Source organism: Prunus dulcis, chromosome 6 (genome assembly GCF_902201215.1).
Source record: "Prunus dulcis chromosome 6, ALMONDv2, whole genome shotgun sequence".
Taxonomy (NCBI): domain Eukaryota; kingdom Viridiplantae; phylum Streptophyta; class Magnoliopsida; order Rosales; family Rosaceae; genus Prunus; species Prunus dulcis.
Genome location: NC_047655.1, coordinates 24813582 through 24836729, shown reverse-complemented (window position 1 = coordinate 24836729; position 23148 = coordinate 24813582). Strand labels below are relative to the sequence as shown.

General features: G+C 39.4%; 4 protein-coding genes across 8 annotated transcripts; 1 reads left to right on the top strand and 3 right to left on the bottom strand.

The window, feature by feature from the left end:
• Positions 1-172: 172 nt before the first annotated feature.
• LOC117633198 (carboxy-terminal domain RNA polymerase II polypeptide A small phosphatase 1-like) lies at positions 173-2824 on the top strand. Of its 3 annotated transcripts, none has more exons than XM_034366909.1 (7): positions 173-580; positions 1058-1186; positions 1282-1402; positions 1494-1575; positions 1740-1893; positions 1997-2047; positions 2474-2824. In XM_034366909.1, the coding sequence occupies exons 1-7, from the start codon at positions 308-310 to the stop codon at positions 2570-2572; spliced, it is 909 nt and encodes a 302-aa protein (XP_034222800.1). In that variant the 5' UTR covers positions 173-307; the 3' UTR covers positions 2573-2824. The 3 variants fall into 3 exon arrangements, 2 of the variants coding, with proteins under 2 accessions (XP_034222800.1, XP_034222801.1); XR_004586580.1 differs by having other exon boundaries at positions 177-580; positions 1997-2222; positions 2474-2587; XM_034366910.1 differs by lacking the exon at positions 2474-2824 and having other exon boundaries at positions 177-580; positions 1997-2289.
• A 4329-nt stretch (positions 2825-7153) lies between these two features.
• Positions 7154-7931, bottom strand: LOC117633199. Its single transcript, XM_034366911.1, has one exon. It carries the CDS (start codon positions 7660-7662, stop codon positions 7237-7239), a length of 426 nt encoding a protein of 141 aa, XP_034222802.1. The 5' UTR covers positions 7663-7931; the 3' UTR covers positions 7154-7236.
• Positions 7932-8209: 278 nt separating this feature from the next.
• Positions 8210-19730, bottom strand: LOC117631058. 3 transcript variants are annotated; one of them, XM_034363988.1, is made up of 27 exons: positions 19140-19730; positions 18862-19021; positions 18590-18682; positions 18402-18507; positions 18150-18318; positions 17102-17276; positions 16245-16373; positions 15545-16102; positions 14834-15445; positions 14388-14456; positions 13766-13882; positions 13425-13670; positions 13250-13297; positions 13026-13163; positions 12763-12927; positions 12579-12641; positions 12368-12475; positions 12197-12280; positions 12071-12118; positions 11291-11365; positions 10602-10697; positions 10439-10519; positions 10286-10357; positions 9347-9391; positions 9185-9268; positions 8826-8929; positions 8210-8720 (listed from the first exon to the last, which is right to left on the bottom strand). In XM_034363988.1, exons 1-27 carry the CDS (start codon positions 19358-19360, stop codon positions 8588-8590), a joined length of 3999 nt encoding a protein of 1332 aa, XP_034219879.1. In that variant the 5' UTR covers positions 19361-19730; the 3' UTR covers positions 8210-8587. The 3 variants fall into 3 exon arrangements, with proteins under 3 accessions (XP_034219879.1, XP_034219880.1, XP_034219881.1); XM_034363989.1 differs by having other exon boundaries at positions 12591-12641; XM_034363990.1 differs by lacking the exon at positions 12071-12118.
• Positions 19731-20522: 792 nt separating this feature from the next.
• LOC117632058 (pyridoxal 5'-phosphate synthase subunit PDX1.3) lies at positions 20523-21954 on the bottom strand. The gene has a single exon (XM_034365431.1). It carries the CDS (start codon positions 21620-21622, stop codon positions 20693-20695), a length of 930 nt encoding a protein of 309 aa, XP_034221322.1. The 5' UTR covers positions 21623-21954; the 3' UTR covers positions 20523-20692.
• Between the last annotated feature and the right edge of the window lie 1194 nt (positions 21955-23148).

Sequence of the window (23148 nt, the reverse complement as noted above, 5' to 3'; positions counted from 1 at the left end):
GAAATGTGTATGACGAAAATTCATTAATTGGAACTGGTTAGAGAAGAATGATTTACTTAAGTATAATGGATAAAGAAATAAAGATAAACGCAGCTGTGCTGTTGTTGTCGAGGTAACAATGAACCAAAAGGCCCACAACCACCACCGTAATTCCACGATATTTACAATTGTTCTGTTTTTTTTCTTTTAAAGAAAACAGTGACAACTTACAGATGCAGAAAAGCACCATTGTTTCTCTAAGCTCGTATCGCATTCATTGACAGAGTTCAGTGACAGAGGCCGTGGTAGTGGATTGGTGTGGGCTGCCATGGCGCCGATTGGCCAGGCTGCCGAAGTGTACGTGCCGAGGAGCATTCAACTATGGCGAGCTTTCATCAACTGGATGGGCTTCTATTTCCAGATCCTTCTTCAGATCCTGAGAGACACGCCTTGCGTTCCTCACCTGCTGTCGTTCATAGGCCCCTCTTCACCTTCTTTCAGACCCTTGCCTGTCGTCGAACTCCCTCTCAACCACTTGTCGTCCCCTGCCCAAGTTGAAAACGGTGTCATAAATGGTCCCCGCCACATTGAAAAGCTCACAGTGAGTATCTTCATCTGTTAGTTTTGTTGGTGTAGTTGCTAATTGTTACTGTTTGAAGTTAGTTTCGTTGCGTTTTTCTTTCTGGGTTAATTCAGCTGAATTGATGGTCGGATGCAGTTAATTATCTGAAATAATAATCTGGGTTATCTGCAAAAATTGGAATTTTCATTTCTTCAAGTGAAGTTGATCATCATGGTTTTGTTAATTTGCGCCTTTAGAAATTAGATTTTAGCGCACGGACATTTATTGCATAATTGATATACCATGAAACTTAGTGACTCCCTTTTTGAGTTAATTGAGCTAAAAATGAAGGAGCTTTTAGCAGTGTCAGTATTTTGTCAACTGGGTATTTGAGCTTTTAAATTTGTTAGCTTTTAGCAGTGTTATTGAAGCTTAATTCCACTTGGTTCAGTAACCTGAGCAGGCTAGTGTTTTTGAGTGATTCGTTTTAAACTTGTTATGGATTTTGTAATGTAGGTAGTTCTTGACTTGGATGAGACTCTAGTATGTGCTTATGAAACATGTACCTTGCCTGCAATTGTTCGAACTCAAGCGACGGAAGCTGGGCTCAAGTGGTTTGAGATAGAATGTGTATCTTCTGACAAGGTATGTAGACCTTTGATTCTCTTTCTCTGCAACTTTATACTCAATTTGATTGTCAAATGATAGTGTGTCTAATATGTTATTTTTTGGGGTTGAAGGAGCCAGATGGGAAACCAAAAGTCAATCATGTGACAGTGTTTGAACGTCCTGGTTTGCGAGAGTTCTTGAAACAGGTTTATGAATTTGCTGATCTTGTACTATTCACTGCTGGTGTTGAAGGTTTGTTGCTTTCCCAGTTCCACAATCTCTTTTTGTTCAATTTCTTTATCTGATTTGCTATTTTCTTTTATTTACTCTGGCCACCATACAGACTATGCTAGACCACTTGTTGACAGAATTGATGTGGAGAATCTATTTAAGCTTCGTCTTTATCGGCCTTCTACTGTTAGCACGTAAGTCAGTGAGCATGCTGGTGCAATTTGATAATAAGTGCCGACATATTGTGGGATATATCAACACACACACTCATACACTTGCACACTGAAGAATTTCTGCCTTTGATTATCAAAGCTCAAGTTGGAACTTGGAATGATCTTTGAAGTTGTGTAAACCACAGGGAATGCCGGGAACATGTGAAAGATCTATCTTGTTTGTCAAAAGATCTCTGTCGAACTGTGATTGTTGACAACAACCCATTCAGTTTTTTGCTGCAACCGCTGAATGGAATTCCATGTGTTCCATTTTCTGCTGGACAACCAAACGATGATCAGGTTATTCATTTATTTACGTTTCAAATAAAGAGTTAATAATGAACTGAAGCATGTTCTAACTGATTCTATCCTCCTTTGCTTTTCATTCATGTGGATTGTGTAGCTTTTGGAGGTCCTGCTTCCTCACCTCAAGCAGCTCTCCCTGCAAAAAGATGTGAGGCCTGTGCTTTATGAGAGATTCCACATGCCTGAATGGTTTCAAATGCATGGATTTCCTGTTTCCGTTTTGACAGCATGATGTTAACTAAGGTCACTTTAGGGATAGGCAGCAATTTGCCTTGGGGCAGCATCTAACCAGATACACGTTTGGTGGAAGCATTTCTCTCGATGTAGGATTAACTCCGATTCTTTTGTAATTAAACTATAGGGTTGAATGAATTTGGAACATTCAGAGAATTTATGTTTTTTATTATGGCAATTCCCAAAGTATACATCAAATAAGAAGAAAGAATATATATGCAAAAGACTTCTTTTCCTCCTCAAGTCTGTTCAACCATTTCACTTCCAGTCAATAGTTGCTTCTCTTCCTCCTCAAGTTTTTCCAACCATTTGAGTCCTAACTCACATAGTCCTTTTGCAGCAATCTGGAACCGTTCTCTCGCCATCTCTACAGGATCTGTTACAAGGCTTTCTCCATTCTTTCTTGCCGTCCTGGCCAAAGAACCCCTCTTTGAAGTGAGCTTGGTCACAGATTCTGGGATTTCAACACCTCTAAGAACAAGAGACCCAAATGCTATAGCTGCACCGGCATGCCCCTTGTCTGATGCCCTATGTAAACACCACAATGCAGAGGCAATATCTTTCTTCACACACTCCCCCGTGAGATACACGGCACCAAGAAGGTAAAGAGTGTTGGCGTGACTTGTGGATATTGACTTACTTTCTTTACACGCCAAGAATTCCTATTATAATTGTAATTAATTTACTTTAATTCCTGATTTCCTACTGTAAATAGATTTAGGAATTTATTATTTACTTGCCCATTCAGGTTTCGTTGTATTATAAAATATAACTTCCTACAAGGAGAAGAAGATACAGAAAATTCCCACAAACAAATATTCTCTCATAGTTTTCATATTTTAGCATGGTATCAGAGCGGCGATCTTGGAATTGCTGACTCTAGTTTCAAACCCCCGCCGCTGCTATGGGGGTTGATGATTTTTTCAACCCTCATGGAGGTAGCACCACCGACTCCTTCTCTCATTCTCCACCAACCATCGTTGAGTTGAGTGCCCAGATGGCTCCGCTCCTACAGATGCAGACTTTGACCCCGAACCCGATCCAGAATCAGGATCCTCTTTTGACGACCCCGACCCCGACCCCGACCCCGACTATGACGACGACGACCCCGACCCCGACTCCGAAGACGACCCCGACCCCCACTCCGATGATGACCCCAACCCCGAATTTGTCTCTGATTCAGACCCTGATCCCGATTTCGACTCCGACTCCGGCCCCGACTCAGGCTCAGATTCCGATCCCAATTCCTACTCAACCTGTATCCTATGCATCTTCCGCTGCACAGATTATGACTTCTAGACTAACGACCCCGACACATGGACCAGATTGTGCATATTGTGGTGATCCGAGACACACTTGTGAGACTTGTTTTAAATCGCATGGCTACCCCAATTGGTGGGCTACTCTTACAGATCGAGGACAATGCAATATGACCAGTAATGGTACTGGTTATGGATTCCATACTTCCGATAAGATTGATTCCAAGAGCTGGATAATTGATTCCGGTGCAACTGATCATATGACGTTTGATCCTGATGATTTTCTGAATACTACACAACCTCGACGAACCTGTATTGCAAATGCCAATGGTGTTACTTATCCTGTGACAGGGGCTGGCACTGTTGCACTCTCATCCTCTCTCACACTGTCTAATACTTTACTTGTTCCATCTTTATCCACTAAATTGTTGTCAGTTAGTCAGCTTACTGAACAATTGAATTGTTGTGTACTCATTTACCCGAGTTTTTGTTTGCTTCAGGATATTCACACTAAGGAGATTCTTGGTCGTGGTACTAAGAGAGGGGGGCTATATTATGTCGATGACTTCAGTCCCGGCATGGCTAACAGCGTGACACATCCCTTTGATAGCAAACAAAAGCAAATCTGGTTGTGGCACCGTCGATTGGGACATCCGTCTTTTAGTTATATGAAGCATCTTATACCAGATTTATTCTCAGGTTTCAAGGACTCCGACTTCACATGTGATACTTGTATTTTGGCCAAGAGTCACCGTGTGCCCTACCCGTTGAGTACGAACAAGTGTACTACTCCATTTACGTTAATTCACTCTGATGTCTGGGGACCTTCTCCTATCACTGCTCCTTCTGGTGTTCGATGGTTTGTCACATTCATCGATGATTGTACACGGATGACATGGCTTTATTTGCTGAAGAATAAAAACGAAGTGTTTTCCTGTTTTCAGTCCTTCCACAAACAGATGAAAACTCAGTTTAATGCTCAAATCCAGATTCTTCGCTCAGACAATGGTGGAGAATTTGTCAATCATGACTTTCAGACTTACTTCCAACAACATGGAATTATCCATGAGACGACTTGTCCTCAGACACCACAACAAAATGGTGTTGCTGAACGAAAGAATCGACATCTTCTTGAAACCGCCCGAGCACTTCTGATTGGCGCTCATGTTCCTCGCCATCACTGGGATGATGCTATTGTCACCGCAGTTCATCTGATCAACCGCATGCCTTCTGGTGTACTGACCTTTAAAACTCCCTTACAGGTGCTTGCACAACACAGACCTCTGCCTTCTGTTTTGGTACTCACACCCCGAATCTTTGGATGTGTGGCTTTCGTTCATCTCCACAAAAATCAACGTAGCAAACTTGATCCATGTGCGCTTCGTTGTGTTTTTGTGGGTTATGCCACTCATCAGAAAGGCTACCGCTGTTATCACCCTCCTACCCAACGAACCTATGTCACTTTGGATGTGACCTTTCTGGAATCTGAGCTGTTCTTCCATGACCCATCATCCAATTCTACACTTCAGGGGAGATACGAAGTGAAGAGCAGAATTGGAGCAACTTGGAAAATAAAGAAATTCTCCTTTGTACAGAAATGATTGATCATTCCGAGTCTGGAGCACGAGATTACTCTCTGTCGAAAAGCGACCAATCGCCCATTCATAGCGATCAATTGCCTGACCCACCTGATCCATGCGAAGATATTTCTGATCCGAGTCTCACACCTACAGACAATACAGAACAACAAGATGAAGACCCCCCTCTAACTCAACAGTACCAACAGACCAATCTCCTGAGAATATCCTTGAGGTAACTACTCCTACTAGACTTGTGCATTTAGATGATAAAACTATTGGATATCAATTACCTTTCAGGCAAAATCGTGGGAAGCCACCAAACCGTTATTCACCTGATATTGGCAAGACATCCAAGTATCCAATTGCAAATCATGTATCCACTGAGAAGCTGTCTGAACCACTCAAGGCTTTTGTGCATCAGTTGTCTGCTATCCATATTCCAACCAAGGTCTCTGAAGCATTGAAAGATCCTAAGTGGGTCCAAGCTATAAAAGAGGAGATGAAAGCCCTTGAGAAAAATCAGACTTGGACATTGGAGACTATACCCCGAGGAAAAAAGACTATCGGATGTAGATGGGTGTTTACTATAAAACACAATGCAGATGGATCTATCGAGCGATACAAGGCAAGACTTGTGGCAAAAGGGTACACACAGACCTATGGTATAGACTATGAAGAAACCTTTGCTCCAGTTGCAAAGTTAAACACCGTCAGAGTCTTATTGTCCCTTGCAGCTAATTTGGATTGGCCACTACACCAGTTTGATGTAAAGAATGCTTTTCTACATGGCGAACTCACGGAGGAGGTGTACATGGACATTCCTCCTGGATATAATACTACTCAGACTGGAACAGTTTGCAGGTTACGAAAAGCATTGTATGGATTGAAACAATCACCACGTGCATGGTTTGGACGGTTCACCATGGCAATGAAGAACAATGGTTTCAAACAATGCAACTCAGATCATACTCTGTTCTTGAAACATCGAAAAGGGAAGGTAACAGCATTAATAATCTATGTTGATGATATGATTATTACTGGGAATGATAAACAGGAAATATCACAGCTACAAGACTATCTGGCTACGGAGTTTGAGATGAAGGATCTAGGTGGACTCAAGTATTTCTTGGGAATTGAGGTGGCTCGATCGCAGCAAGGCATATTTCTCTCTCAAAGGAAATATGTCTTAGACTTGTTGACAGACACAGGAATGCTAGATTGTAAACCTGCGGACACTCCTATTGTTCAGAATCATCATCTTGGAGAATATCCGGATCAAGTTCCAACTAACAAAGAAAGATACCAAAGGTTAGTGGGAAGATTGATCTATTTGTCACATACTCGACCAGACATTGCTTATGCGGTGAGCGTTGTCAGTCAATTTATGCACTCTCCAAGTGAAGACCATATGAATGCAGTTCTTCGGATACTTAGATATTTGAAGTCTGCACCTGGAAAAGGACTTATGTTCTCAAAGCATGGTCATCTAAATATTGATGGTTATTCATATGCAGATTGGGCAGGTAATGTAACAGATAGAAAATCCACATCGGGTTACTTCACATTCGTGGGAGGTAATTTGGTGACATGGAGAAGCAAGAAACAGAATGTAGTAGCTTTATCCAGTGCAGAAGCCGAGTTCAGAGGCATGACTAAAGGGATTTGTGAACTTCTTTGGTTAAGAAAGTTGCTTACTGAACTTGGGTATAAACCTACATCCACAATGAATCTCTTTTGTGACAACAAGGCTGCTATAGCCATTGCACAGAATCCGGTTCAGCATGATCGTACTAAACATGTTGAGGTGGATCGACACTTCATCAAACAAAAGCTTGAGGTTAAAGTGTTTCAGTTTCCTTTTGTGAAATCCGAGGATCAATTGGCGGATATTTTGACAAAGGCGATTTCCAGTAAAGCATTCCACAATTCACTAGATCAGTTGGGCATTGGCGACATCTATGCACCAACGTGAGGGGGAGTGTTGGCGTGACTTGTGGATATTAACTTACTTTCCTTACACACCAAGAATTCCTATTATAATTGTAATTGATTTATTTTAATTCCTGATTTCCTACTGTAAATAGATTTAGGAATTTATTATTTACTTGTCCATTCAAGTTTCGTTGTATTATAAAATATGAACTCCTACAAATAGAAAATGATACAAAAAATTCCCACAAACAAATATTCTCTCATAGTTTCATATTTTAGCAAAGAGCACCTGAGTGCAGCTGGTCCACAGCCTTCTCCAGATAATGGAAAGCTTATTGATCCGATTGGACGTATTCATTTTCGACTCGAAGCTTACAACCTAGTTCATACTGCGCATCCGGATCACCCATATTCGCGGCTTCAATTAACAGAGCAGCTCCTGTGGCTCTGCAAGCCCCCGGGACATGGTATTTCAAATGCAGTTTGGACAACCAAAACCTGGCATGGGTGTTTGAATTGTCAGCGTCCAGAGCCAGCTCAAAGTTTTCCTTTGCTGCCCTTAACAGAGGGATGAGGCGGTGGTCATTAAGCTCGCAGTAATCGACAACTCTGTCCACTTCTTTTAAAGCACTCCACCCTTTGGCTATCAACTCCATGGCCTTCTTGTTCCTGCTGTGCATCTCTCTCCGTTGATTGAATTGAGTGACGCCATTGGGAGGTCTGAAACTGAGCTTCTTCAAGAGCTGCCTCTGCATCATCTCTGTGTGGGCGTGAGAGAGAGCGAGCAGTTAGGGCAAGCATCAAATCAACAAGCGGGGTCTATTCAAGAACAGCCAGATCATAGGATCAAAGTTCACGACTTGCCACAAGAAACCCAGACGAGAATTGGGGATAAAAAATGTTTCCTTGAATAAAAATAAAAATAAAAAACCCAAATTGAAGTTGGAATGTTTGAGAGGAGTGACAGAGGCAGAAACCCTAATTTTTCTAGTTGAGAGAAGACTCCTGATCCAAGTCCCACCCACGATTCTCGAATATGTTGTTGAGAAATAGCTGGGCTTATTCTCTGACGTTCAATAATTTTATTTTCACTTCTCTCAAAAAACAAAAAATTTACTTCCATTTTAATTTTTATTAAGATAAACACTGCAACATAAGCTGCATGGTAGGATCTCCATTTTTGATATTTTTAATTGGAATGAGGTTCAACACAGCTTTGGTTTAAAAGTGATTAAAAGCGTATTGAGAGTTCACATAATTATTAAAACATTAGTCTGCCAAAGATTCAACAAAAAATACATCGAGTGCTGAAACATAATGCATTGAGAGTTCACATAATTATTAAAACATTAGTCTGCCAAAGATTCAACAAAAAATACATCGAGTGCTGAAACATAATTTATTTCAATTACAAAACTTTGATCATATTGTACACAATCGAACCGTTGCCTACTGAATCTCTCTTATTGCTCACTATTCTAAGAACGCGGTAATTCTATTATACATGGCCATCTGCTCAGTTTTACCATTTGATAAGATACATAACACAACCATGACTGCCTTGATGTCGTTCGCGTCAGGGCGAATAGATTTGTAGCACGGTAGTCCGTGTACTTTCGGCTTCCGGTCTGTTCTCTGATGTCAAACATAAAGCAGAAAACAATTCGGAATTGAATTGGAATTTCAACAAGCACTGGATGACTCCTTTGATTTCTCTGCGACTGCCTCCTTATCAGAGTTGCTTGCATCTCCCGCCTGAGACTGACTGGTTTGTGCCTGAGAATCTGAAACAATTCCTAGAACTACCAATATGGACCTGGAAGAAGGAAAAAAAAAAAAAAAAAACCAAGCCCAGCTCTAATATCAGCTGCTGATTCCTCCTCAATTTTAGAGATCTTTACAAGTGAGGGTTTTCATTTACCTTGGAAGTGAAGATCGGATGTCCGGTTGGCTAGCGTGAGCAACCAACGGTGCTTTCAGAGCTGCAGTTCTCTTCAGTGCATTTTCTAGCTGTGCTGGAGGTAGCTGAGTCAACAATACACATATCATCAGAACTCATAAAGAAGTGAACAACAGTTGTTTCAAAGTCCAAATGTACATTCTAAGATAAACAAATACATCACTTATTAAATTAAGAATTTCCTACCTCAAGTAAATGAAATAAACCGGAACACAACATACTCTACTTAGGAATTCCTTTTTATTTTCTCAGTTTAAAAAGAGGTAGAAGGTCAAGGATTTGGTCCAACTTTTATAGGAAAGCAAGGAGTAAATATGCACCTGAAGCAGGACGCCAAATGACTGAGGCTTTGTCAAGAACGCGCACTTCAAGAATCCCACCCACAACTTTGGGTATTTCCATATCTGCAACATGTCATCAATCACATAAATATATTATAAATAATAGATGGCAAGAAAAAAGCTTAGGATACTGGAAGTTACCTGCTTGCTCACAAGTCGAGAGAGGATCTCCATTATAAAATCCACCTATGATATTTATTGATAAAGCAAATTCAACAAGTCAGCGACATGCTAGCCAAAGTTTGAACATGAAAAGTAGGCCGAATTTTTCATTAAATTTTAAGGGTAAGAAATTGAAGATATCAATCACAAGTGGCAACTAAATTGAACAAATGAGGAAATCTAGCAGATTTGCAAGCGGGTTCAACAATCATGGGGCATGTTCAGCCTACAAGCATTGTAGATTTAACAAATCCCTTAATGCAGCTAGTGTCCAGAAATGTCAAAGATATAATCGAAGGTATATTAGTATTTACATGAATGCCATAGACACATCTGCACATGGTCATAATACTCAAACTGAGCCTGATTTGAACAATATAAGTTGACCACGAAAAATTGGTTGTATGTTTGGATCTACTTTGGCTCCTTAACTTTGACAGACTTGGGAGTTGTTACGCTGTGTGATAGAACTACAGAAGTTTAAGTTTGTTAATCCAGAAAGCAAAATAAGCATTATTACTCAAACTTTTTCTTTATTCCTTAAAAAATATTGAGAAGATACTTTTTTTCTGCAAGTTATAATGAGGACCTCACTGTCAGACCAATTAGATTTTATGAGGGGGAGATTAATGAATTCAAAGAACTTTTCAGCAATATATCCTTCACTCTAGGATTGTTTTGTCATGCAGTCTTGCTGTAGGTGTCACGCCTAGGGTTTCTGCAAGTATGATTTCTAGAATCTTACTAGCGCGATGCTAGTAGTTTCTATCAGTGTAATTTTTTCAAGTTGTTCCTTGAGTTTTCCTATGTTTCATTAATTCTCAACAATTTACAGCATACAGCTCATACTAAAAAAAGAGCAAAATCCCACATATTTCCCTTGTCCTGAATCAGTTTAAAGAGTTCTTTGGATCTTACCAGTGCAGGAAAAGCACCTATGGCTTGTAATACTGTACGCATAAACAGTAAAGGAAGGGGAATCTGCTCAACCTGCAAGTATGAAGCTTGTCTTTTAAGTTGTGCTTGAAAGAAGTGGTAACAAAAAGTTAATAAAGTTCCAATGGTACAGACCAATTGATTCAAAACTTTGGCAAGAACTTGTTGGGTGAATATCTGCCTCTGCTCAAAGCAGGCGTTGCATGCATCTGTGACCTGTTCAACAAAAAACATATCCAGCCATTCATTATTGCCACTCAGAGAGGTATCCAATCAATATAAACAAAAGATGACATGCCTTCTTTAGTGGAATTCCATCTCTGTCGGGATCAATTCCATGGATAGCAATCAAGATTTCAGCTGGAGCAAGAAGAGGACCAGAATTGGATGATCCCTGTCCAAGCAATATTTAGGATCAAGCAGAGAATAAGAGATGTACTTTACAAGCATATTAATAGTGAACTACACCAATGAAATCATCTAAAAAGTTATAGAGCTTGACTAAATAAAAGGCATAACATGTGTATTTTATCTAAGATAGGGTGGGCAGTTCTCATGTCCGTAGAGAAACATAGCCGAAAAATATGAAAAAAGGAAGAGAAGAAAAGGCTGTGAACACAGCAAAGAATGATGAATAAAATTTGTAAAATATATGATAGCAATCACATTTATGCAAGAAGGAATTATTAAATGATAAGAAACATACAATACCAAAGGAATTATTAACTGAGAGAAGGGTCTTACAAATAATTTATTGCATCGACAAATAAGCAAATTTACAGACATAGAATGCCTGATTCTAGCAATTTAGAAAGCAAAGCAAGAAGTGGGGCATGGGAAGCAATTGTAAAAGAGATTCAATAATTTCCAGGTCACACTTGTATCAGAAAATGACACAAATAATTGAAAGGCAATGGCAGTATCTTCTCATATTTTCTGTAATGACCATATGAAATAATCCAAGAACTAACAAGGAAACAAAAATACCTGTAGTGTGCGAGTTAGTGCTGCTTGGAACTTATCCAGTTGAAGATTCACAAGTTGGGGAAATATAAGCATAACCTAACAAATACAGGATTATAAAATAATTAGCACCAAAACAAAAACAAAAAGAGCACCAACTGATAATTAACATCAATATAAAGCATTCAAAAGAAAAAAGAATCAAACATAAGTCATTAAGAGCTGGAAAAAGTTCACCCCGAATATACCAAGTACAAGATAGCAAATTGCATTTGAAGTACAAGATTTAATAGTATAGCAGTTATTTGGATTGTGGATGGAAAGAAATAGCATAATCTTCAGTGATGGGGAAGTGGAGTTGCAAAAGGAGAGGATCATATTGTTGGCATCTTTTCAGGCATCAAGGTCAAAGCATTTCAAAGTTATGAATTAATCTGTAACAGTTTTCTTGTAAATTCAGCATTACTTTTGTCATAGATGGACACCTTGTCCATCTCTTCCAGTACATCATTTATCCTTTCCACCAAATTTATATGTTTCTAAGCCTTATCAATGACCCAAGAACAAAAGCAGGATACATGCTAGACTATTTCAGAAGAGCACATATAGTAATGTTGTTGATGGAATAGTTTAAGCAACCCCCAGTCCATCAATATTGAGTACCCAAACATACCTATAGCTCAGTCACACTCAAGTTTTATAGAACAAAGATATGTAACAAGTAACAAAAGGCATGCATGCATGCACGCACACAAACATCACACAGTAGATGCAGTTATGATAAGAAGGTGAAAAGAAAGGAACCTCTTCTTTCGGTAAAAAGGGCAATATTGGAATAAGAATCTCTACATCCTGTAATCATTCATAACCAACCATATATTAGCAAATAGTTTCAATTCTTTGCAACTGTCAGAAAAATGTTAAATGTACCTTCAGTTTTGAATCATATAGCTTCCTAACAGTAAAAACCAGTTCCCGAGAAGGAACTATCCCATCTGTCAGTGTATGCAAAACCTGATGCCATTAAACAAAGGGGGAGATTAAAGATGTTATTTACTATGGGATGGTGTTGACAAAACTGTAATGTTGATAACTGAAAACCTGCATCAGGAGGTTCTCGCTTCCACTTGGAGGATCAGAAATAATTTCAAGAAGATCAGGTGACGATCCCATAGTACGTACTAGTATTGGAATGTGACGATGAACTGCCTGCACTGCATCATACAACTGATAAGAAGAAAAACCTCATGGGGCAGGAATTACAAGTACAACGCTAATTTATACATCAATGCCCAATTCAGAATAACTAAACCTGCTTAACGGCCTTTGATGCACTTCCATAAACAGCAAATATTTGGCGAAAAAGGGAATGCTTCTGCCAATGAGATTTCACAAATCATGTTAATTTCAACAAATAAATAAAAATTACTGAACACAAAGAATAATTATTGAATGGACCTAAGAAGTAATTCAGTTTTTGATAATAAGTTAACGACCTTTGTACATAGAGCAAAATATAATGACAAACACCGCTGGGCCTCAGCAATTGAAAGGGATGGCACACTTTGAGAATTGCATGATTGATGAGTATCGGAGGAGATATCTTTACTGTTACCACTCACAGATGGAGGTTCATTTGAATGCTTTTCCAAATCAGAATCCTGATGGAAAAGCAGTTAGATATTAACTCTCCAATTCAAGTCAATAATACAAAATATATTTGAGTGAAACCCCACATCAGCAATGCAAAGATTATAACCTTCTGTGATTCTGTTTTTGATCCTTCAGCATCTGTTCTTTCCGTTGCATCACCACATTTTACAGAAAGCAACATTTCAATTGCGAAATCTTCTATTCGTTGAGCAATGGATGACAAAGGATAAAGCTTGTTTGCAACCTGTTAGACAAAGCAATCCAAAATGGAAACAAAGTCAGAACCAAACATCTAATTCTTAGCTCTAATAGCACGTTGCGAATAAGTACCAGACGTATAGCCTTCATACGCACTTCCTCCAGATGATAAACTGCACTCTTCCAGAGGAAAAGGAGAACAAAAAAGTCAGATGAATTAAAGATAAAAAGATAAGTTCTTTACAGAGACACAAAATTGTAAGGAATTTCAGAAACAGAGGTGTAATGTAGAATAAAAAGAAGGAACCTGTAAAGCAATTTTTAAGCAGGGATCGCGGAAAGGAGGCCTCAGCAAAATCAGGCTCCACACAGTGCTGAGACCTTGAGTCACTCGATCCCCACCTTGTGTTTCCTTCTCAGTTGTGTCGCTGCTTCCAGGTGAGCACATGCACTCCAATAATTTCAGAACTGAATTTGGTAAATAAGGAACCTCGCCAAGTAATCTGCTTAATGATTTGTCAGATGCTGGAAAAGAATCTCTAAGTGTTTCTGCCTGCAATGATATGAAAGATAATATATATTATTCTTAAGTTCAACATTTGTATTGCAAAAGGAGGAGGGTTAATAATATAGAGATAAAAAGCACACCGCATTCAAAAGGAACGTTTCATATACAGAAGTAGCAGTTGTTGAAGAAAAGAAATCGTGTTCCTCTTCTGCCTCTCCAAACAACCTGTATAGGACACGCAATGTCAACTCATGTCCCTGAGAGATTCCACAATCACTGTCAGCTAGTATTTTATGCTAGAGAATCACAAGAGTACATAATTAAGAGCTATGATCCTTATTATTAACTACTAATGTATGTTAAAAAGTATTTGGATAAATATGTGCGCCGGCAATGAATTGGCTCTCATCCAAGCACATGATACTTTTTGCACCCACATCTTGTAAAATTACCAGGTATGTAGTTCCTAAAATTCTTATCACCCAAACACAAGAAAAACAAAAGAAGGAATAAAGAGACTTATTAACTCCATTACTTAATCAATCGAAAAAATTTCAATCCTGACTAAAACAGATCATCGCAAACCACTGTATTTAATACTCATAGATCACCCATCCATTTTGTTCAAAAGACCAAAACTGAGTTATCATTTTTAATTAACCAAGAGCGCAATCTTGTAGACATCAAATTAACCTAATACAGATTCATTTATAAAAAAAACAATGGAACTGTATCATACAATCATCAAAACCCATCACATACCTCATTATTCGTATAATCTGCCAAGATATGCTTCTGCAGCAGTTTCCATGGGTCTAACTCCAAAGGGAACTACCAAAAAAAAAAAATCAAATCAAATCAAATTTTGGGTTCCATAAGAAACACACTATTAAAAAACATAAATTAAAAAATCAGACACCATACAGTTAGCCTTAAGAAAATAATCAAATTTTGGGTTCCATAAGAAAACACACTATTAAGAAAATTTTCACTAAAAAACACGACACCATACCGTTAGCCTTAAGAAAGGCTTAATTTCAGCCCCTACTCCTAACCCAAAAAGAAGAAAGAAAAAACTAAAAAGGCTTAGGAATTAAAAATTAAATAAATATCTGAGAAGCAATAACAAAGTAAAACTGAAACAAGGAACTGAACCATCACAGCTGACAAAAATTATAATAATTGTATCTAAGAAGCTAGAAAAATACCTCAACTCCTAAATTTATAAGGAGAGAGCATCGTAATTGTGAACCTCCAGCAATAGCTATTTGCTTATATGCCTCGATGATGCGCGTAAAAGCCAATTTCTGCAACTGATCCTTTTCTTCATCAGCAAGGATGACTACCGGTGCCGACATCTTGGGCAAGACAAGATGAGAGGACAACCCAACTGAAGTTGCTGTTGAAGAAACCAGGCTATTGACATCTGCAACGGCAGCTCTTGGGCTAAGCTCCTCAGACTTATCCGCTGACAGTGATGGAAGTACATTAAGTTGTGTCCCTTGACCCGAACTGGTAACTTGCTCTTGACTTGCATCTTCTACATCCATTAAAGCTGATGAGGATGCAACGAAGGGTTCTGATAATCCACTATTACAAGCAGAAGAATCCAGCCCAGGTATTTCACTCTCAAGATATTCCATATCATGAACATCAGATGGCACAGGTTGACAACCCTTCCCCATTTCGGATGAAAATGCTTCAGATGAAGATGGTAAACCAGTCGGCAACGTAGAATTTTCAGCTTCATAATCCATGCCAGTACTTGCAACAGCGCTATCAACTACAGATGCTACCTGTTCTTCCTCCACTTCGAGTTTCTGCAATTACCATAACATTGCAGTTCAAGACACATAAGGAAAAAAGGGGTGAAAACCAAGATAAGAATAGAAAACCAAGATAAGAATAGAAAACCATACCACTATATCATTGGACACTGACAGATGAGTATCTAGGAGTGCAGCTATTGGAGGGAAAGTACTTGTAAGTGAGAGAACATCAGCAATAAATGATGGTGGATATTTAACTCGAGAATCACCACCAACTATACCCATGTTCACCAGAGATTCATCTCCTTCAGCTCCAGGAAGATTGGGAGGAAGGTTGTACATATTAGCCATCACAACCTCTGCTAGCAAGTCAGCAGAGATACTTGAGATAAGAATTTCTAAAGAACCAACCGCTTTTTCACCTTGAGCTACCAATGCACCAAACATAGCAACAAGTTGCTGCACAGGTCCACTATCACTATCTCCTCTAGAAGTGGTAGTTCCACTTGAAGAAATGTCATCTTGAGACACAGAAATATTCCTATCGCACTCTTTCACTGATTCCTCAGAGACACTAGATGTTGATTTGGCACGCTTTCCAGAAACATCTTCGTCCTCTGCAAGGTCACTACTATCCAGTGCTCCTAACCGTTTCCTCCCAGAATTAATTTGCACAGCATTAGATGTTTTAATTGTGGGTTTCTCCTCCTGCAAAACATCAAGTTCATGCCCAAGAAGCTCCGAGATACAATTATGTCAATGGCCCAACGTGTACTTTTGCAAGAGCATCTATTTTATATGTACCTACAGAACTAATATAATAAAATGGGAAGCAAAGGTGAAGGAATACCTTAGTAATTGGAGAATCATCTAGTCCGTCCTCCACACTTCCATTAATCTTGGAAGCTTGAGGAATGGCTTGCTCTACCAACCCTCCAGCTTTCAACTTTCTCAAGGCCCCAACTAAACGATCCCGCCACTGCGAAAGCAAATCCATCATTTAGCAATTCTGTAAAACAAAGTAAATGCACAAAGTAGAAACTAGATGACATCAACTAAAGAAAGCCAGCCACCTGGTCTTTCCATAGATAATGAGAACAATGAAACTATTTCAGCAAAAGATTGCAATGTTATCAATGTTGGAACCATGCAAGAAATTTACGAGCAATGAGACAAGCATTAAGGCGCAAGCCTTTTGGGACTAGAATTTAGAAATTCCTACAAGTGGACTTCTAGGCCTTTTGGGACTAGAATTTAGAAATTCCTACAAGTGGACTTCTAGTTATATTCTTTCAAGTCGAAACAATTGCATTCCTACAAGAAATATCCTTAACATAAATACAGATGCATGTGGTGTTTCTATGAACCAGAGTAGGACAACATGCGGTCAATGGCATTCCAACTAAATAACAATATTACTCATGACAATCACACTTTCACTTTTTGCAGAAGGTTCTTTAATTTTAACAACATGCTTACTTACTGAAAGAGATGCACCTAATAATTGTCAAAACTTCAAAACAGTTACTGCTTTATACACCGAAACCTAATGTCTTTCAGAGCCACATATTATCAAGCCTTTTAGAGCAGTTATTTCATCAACTTTCACTCCCTCACTCATTAGAAATTGATACCAAAGTATAACATGAACATTTTAAGCAGGACAAATATAAGGTATTTAGAATAGTCTGGTATTAAACAAAATACCGGTGCAGCACCCTTGTGTGTACATTTTAAGCAGGTGAGGAAGGCATTTTTCAAGGCATGGTGCGCCCCAGAGACATGTACCCCATTAATGACAGCGCTTGAGGGATCAAATCCAAGTAATACAGGCAAAATGCGACCATAGAATGCAGGCCTCTTCTTCGCAATTGCTGAAAGACTGGCAAGAAATATCATATAGAATAAAGAAAAAAGAAACAGTAACAACTGTTAGCAAAAACATATACAAGCTGTAATAAATATGCCACAAAAAATATAAGGAAGCTCTTGACACACACTTGACTCGGGATACATGCTATTTATATTTCTATTCTTGTACACAAAATATACGTCATCCCCAGAGAACTAATGATACACCATAAAGTAAACGAGTACAAATGTATCAGAATATTGAAATCCCTAGGCCTCTACTTGTAAATGGCAACACGTTACTACTGTTGTCATCACCCTAAATATGATCCTAAAATACAGTCCTCAAAAACTACAATCGTCTCTAACATTGCTTTTACTTTTACTCCATCGAGTATAAACTTGTACATAACAATTAACTTCACATCAATAAATTAGAAACTAATTATATACATACTTATTGTATATTTATATTCTCTTATACAACATATAAGTTGTTACCGCTCCCAAAGAACAATCTCTTAAGAATCCAAACATCATCATACAGGTGTGACCGGTATGACATCAGGAGACAATAATATATCACTCAGCACCCAAGACCTAAATTCCCATATATGGTATGTCCAAACTTATTTCTTGGCAAACTCTGGTGACTAAGGAAGGGAAATGAATAGAAAATTCCCTTATAACATGCACTTCCTCCAATTATTAAGAGGCGGAGTTGGTAAAGTGAGCAATTTCTACAAATTTTTATCTTTGTTCTGGAGAACACCCTCACTGGAGCTGGTCATCTATCCCTTTTCAGCATTTAAATTTAGGATAGAATAGCTGTATGGAGTAACTCATAACTTAAAAAATTGTAGAAAATAAAAAGAATCATATGACACAAAGAAAGCCAAAATACCTATTAATAAGCACAACGATCACTAAGTTACCAAGCGATTTCACGGTTGGGAACCTGAGTTGATCAAGCAATAAACCCAAACTTTTACTAGCCTCAATTGACAAATCTCCAACATTGAGTAGGGGATGGCCACCACGAAGCCAAGATATATTAAATTCCACCAAGTCCCCTACAAAGCAGACGAGAATCCTTCATAAACAAAAACAAGTCATTTGAGTTCTGCGCCCAATGGATAGTGTCAAATTGTATTACCTTCATGAGCAGGGGGCTCTGGGGAGCCATTAGGATCAGGAGTGTAAAGAAGAATGACTGATTCAACAAATTTCAGTGCTAGCAACCTTATCCCCCCGCTTCCTGGCTGGTAANGCATGATACAGTGCATTAGACCACAATGAAAACACGTTCATATGTCATCCATCAACAAAAGAACGATTTCTTACCCGAAAAGCTATCGAGTATATTTCCTCCTTCAACTTTAACACCCATGCCCAAGATGACTCAAGCAAACTGTCCAATTCACTAGAATGTAAACCCTGAAACATTACCCATGACTCAGAATGTCAATCATTATAAATCAACTTTAAATCGAAAAATTGTTACTAAAATTACTTGGATTTATACATTCAATATTTGATCATAAAAAAGTAACCTGAGCAGTAGAATCAAAGACACCATTAGTAAGCATTAAATAACGTTCGACATATAGAATTACCTGAATTGAAACCTTTTCGAGAACACAACGAAATAAATGAATCCCACTAGTGATGGCTTGTCGAGCAACAGCCGGTGTTCCATCACTCAAAACATTAATTAACGAAGGTACAATTTCTGGTAATAATTCTACGTGCATCAGTCCAATTTCGCCAAGCATTCTACATTGTAGAAAAAAGCCACAGACAAAGCCTTCAATAAATAGATTATAAAACTACTATAAAGAGAAAGAAGAATTGAACTGGCGAATAGTACAACTAGGGTTTGGAGAAAACGCACTCAGTGGCAAATTTTCGAACCGGACTGAACCGGTCGGACTGAAGCTCGAAGAGGCGAGGAAGGAGCCCAGAGAGCAACGCAGGGTCTTGTTGGACCACCAAATCTTGCTTTGATTGGCGTAGCCGGTCGAGCTTCGACGGTATGTCAGAGGCCAAGATGGCTGAGTCCATGAGACTCGCGAGTCTTTCGTTGGAGTTCGCGACCATCATCATGCCCACCATTGCAGAACGAAAACCCTAATTTTTCTTACAGAAGAAACTGAAAGATCGTGAAATTTACTCGTGCTTTGAACATAAGGTTTCGGTTGGGAGGGGCGAAGAGAGATTTTAAAATGTCAAAGTGGAAGGAGAGGAAAAAGGGTGGGAAGTATTTCGTGACTTCTAAACGAGCAAAGAGTACGTTGTGTTTCCGGTTTAATGCCAGATGAGCAGTTTAAGCAACTTCCTTTTAAATGTTCTTTTTATTCTTAATACCTTTTCGTTAAGAGAAAAATAATAAAGATTTCCCTATCTTGTCTACCTTGCGTCTCTCCAAGTTGAACTAGGATTCTGTACTTGATATTTTTCCGAAATTTAGGTTAATTGGCTAAAGCAGTGCTCGTTTCTCTCCGAGTTCTTCTCGTAACATTGAAATTTCCTCTATATCTATCCTCTTTTGCTTTTTGACTAACGAAAGGTGAGGGAAAGAATTACTCTTGTTGTGGATGTCCATATTGGCCTCTCTTCTATTTTTCTAATGCTTAAAAAACCAAAAACAAAAACAAAAATGTTATCGAACAAGCCATTCATTTTCAACTAACAATTTCGATAATTTTTCAATATGCTAAGAGTAGAGAGTTCTAGAGGATCTCATGAATCAAATTTTATATATGATCTGTACAAACTTTTGATTTTGACATTCATGATCCCATGATGAAAAATGGCATGTAAAATTTGACCCGCTCCTCAAAACCTCTGTTTGTGGTCGCACTTGTTAGTTACTTGCACCGAGTTCGAATCCTTTGCACGTAGTGGAAGTAGAGTTATGGCTTAGTTGGGTCACTGTATCCTGGACTTTCAACCTAGACCCGAACTAAAACTCAAACTTGGGTCACTGGCCCAAACCTAAACTTGAAGCCAAGAATTGCCGTATATATGATCTAATGGCCAAACAAAGAAAAAAATCCCAAACTTTGGAAAGAATGAAGCCCAAACGGCCGAAACACTCATCCCTGATGTTAGTGGTGAGCAAAGGAAGCAGACACCAGTCAAAACCCAGGCAACTTGGAATGAAAACCAGTTGAATGATTAGCATAATGCACGTATAATGACATAAACATTACAAGATTAGCATGCTGATAATCAGTAATTAGACAAAGATTGTTTTATGAGCTGCTACAAAGCAGAAACATAAACTTCATTCCTTATTAAATTGAGCAATACTAAACCCAACAAACAAACAAACAACGACCCAAAAACATAATCTTTAAATTAATTTTTTACACGTAAAAAAACTAAAACCCACCCACCCAAACACCGCCTTCCTTCTCCTCCCAAACAACAAAGATTGTTTCATCACTCAGACCGATTAGCAAACCTCTCCACCTTCTCGTCCTTCAAATTCAACCCAACCATGGCCTCGCCCAACCCGCAACTCACCTCAGCCAGCACATCCGGGTCCCTGTAATGGGTCACAGCCTGCACAATCGCCCTCCCACGCTTCACCGGGTCACCGCTCTTGAACACGCCGGACCCGACAAACACCCCGTCGCAACCCAGCTGCATCATCAGCGCCGCATCCGCCGGCGTCGCCACCCCTCCCGCCGCGAAGTGCACTACAGGCAGCCTCCCCAGCTGCTTCGTCTGCATCACCAGATCGTACGGCGCCGCGATCTTCTTCGCGAAAGTGAACACCTCGTCGTCATCCATGTTCCGCAAAACCCTAATGTCCCCCATCACGGACCGCACGTGCCTCACCGCTTCGATGATGTTCCCCGTGCCGGCCTCACCCTTGGTCCGGATCATAGCCGCTCCTTCTCGGACTCGGCGGAGCGCCTCGCCGAGATTCCGGCACCCGCAGACGAACGGCACCCGGAAATTGTGCTTGTTGATGTGGTGCTCTTCATCGGCGAGGGTCAGGACCTCGCTCTCGTCGACGTAATCGACGCCGATGGCTTCCAGGATTTGGGCCTCGACGAAGTGGCCGATTCGGGCCTTGGCCATGACGGGTATGGTCACGGCCTGCTTGATTTCTTTAATGAGTTGCGGGTCGGACATTCGGGCCACCCCACCCTGGGCTCGGATATCTGCGGGCACCCGCTCCAGGGCCATGACGGCGCACGCGCCTGCCTCCTCTGCAATTCGAGCCTGCTCGGCGTTGACGACGTCCATTATGACGCCGCCGCGGAGCATTTGGGCCAGGCCCACTTTGACGGAGAACGGCGATTGCTTGCTCTCGGTGATTGCTCCATTTCCGTACACAGCCACCACGCCGGAACCCGCCATTTCTAGAGGGAGATAGAGAGAGAGTGAAGGTTCTAGAGCAAGAGGCGAGGGTGGCGAGGGTGGCGAGGGTTTTGGGAGGGGAATGGATTGGAGGGGTTTATATAAGGTGGCGTTTGAATGGTTCTAAGAAAGAGGGGATGGGTGCCACGCGATGTCAAGACGCGTGGGCTTAGAAGGTGGGGTTGGGCAGTGTGTTTAATGAGGACCGTTTGATTTTCTTTTTATACAGCATTCTTGATTGATGGTGTGAAGTATGGGTATCGGACGGTGGAGAGACTGGGAATCGAGAATTGGTAGTGTGAAGATACCCACTTGGTTGGTAGTTTGTTAGACTCCAGGCCACGCATTTTAATGTGCCGAATCGTTTTGCTACGTGGGAACTGAAATTTCCAGTCGTTGGTGATAAAAACGTAAGACTCTGACTATTAGGAATTATAATTATATTTTTCTACAGAATTTTATATACAAATATATTTATTAATTACAGAAAGAAATGCAAGTTTTCAATCTCAACGGTCCAAACTCCAAACCCTCAATTGATTTCCTCACAACCGTTGCATCTAACGGGTCTCTTTCACCCACTTTATATATGAGGTGGAAATTAAACTTTACATTAAAGTGTAAAGGGCATTTCTATATAAGGATTTGTATTTGACAATAAAAATACATATATATATAAAGTAAAAGGTAGAAAATGGTGAAACATTCAAAATATCAAAAAATGTCTTTGGTTAATTTAAACATTAAGAAATTGAAATTATTAATTAAATGAGGATAATATAGTAAATTCACAATTTTCAAATTTAAAAAATTAAAATTAAAAACAAAATTAGATAATAGGTCATATTTTTATGGAATATAACTATCAATGTTATTTTTCTTAATTCTAAAAATAAAATTAAAAAAGAAAACTAATTGGCACATGCGTGATTTAGATTCAATGTCTAGCTAGATGTAATATATTTGGAAAGAATTTCAATTGACTCATTTTATATAGCCATTTCAGTTTGATTTGTTTTCTTCATTTTGTTGTTATTCACATTTTGACATACAATAATCTAAACTATTGCATTACAATCTTATAATGTCATCTAAGTCCTTAGATTCATAATAATTTCGTGTAAAAAACATGAATATAAAATGAAAGACTTCTGGTATATAATTAAATATCTCTTATACGAAATATGAATGTGAGAAAACTAAGTCTTCAACGAAAATCTCAATGCTTATATTAAAATGGACACATGGATTTATAAGGATTTTCTTCAATTATGATTTAGAAAATCTGAGAATTTGATAATTTGATAATTTGAGAGAGAGAGAGAGAGAGAGAGAGAGAGAGAGAGAGAGAGAGAGAGAGAGATAGAATTGAGGGACTAAGGTTAAGGAGGCAGTTATGTGCTGCAGAGTTGTAGAGCATCTTTTGACCACATTTTCTGCTCTCAATACGAAGAACTCGAGGTGGGGGAGGAGGCAGCGGCGATTAGCATTGGCCAAAAGAAGAGGCGTCTTCAACTTGCCCTGTC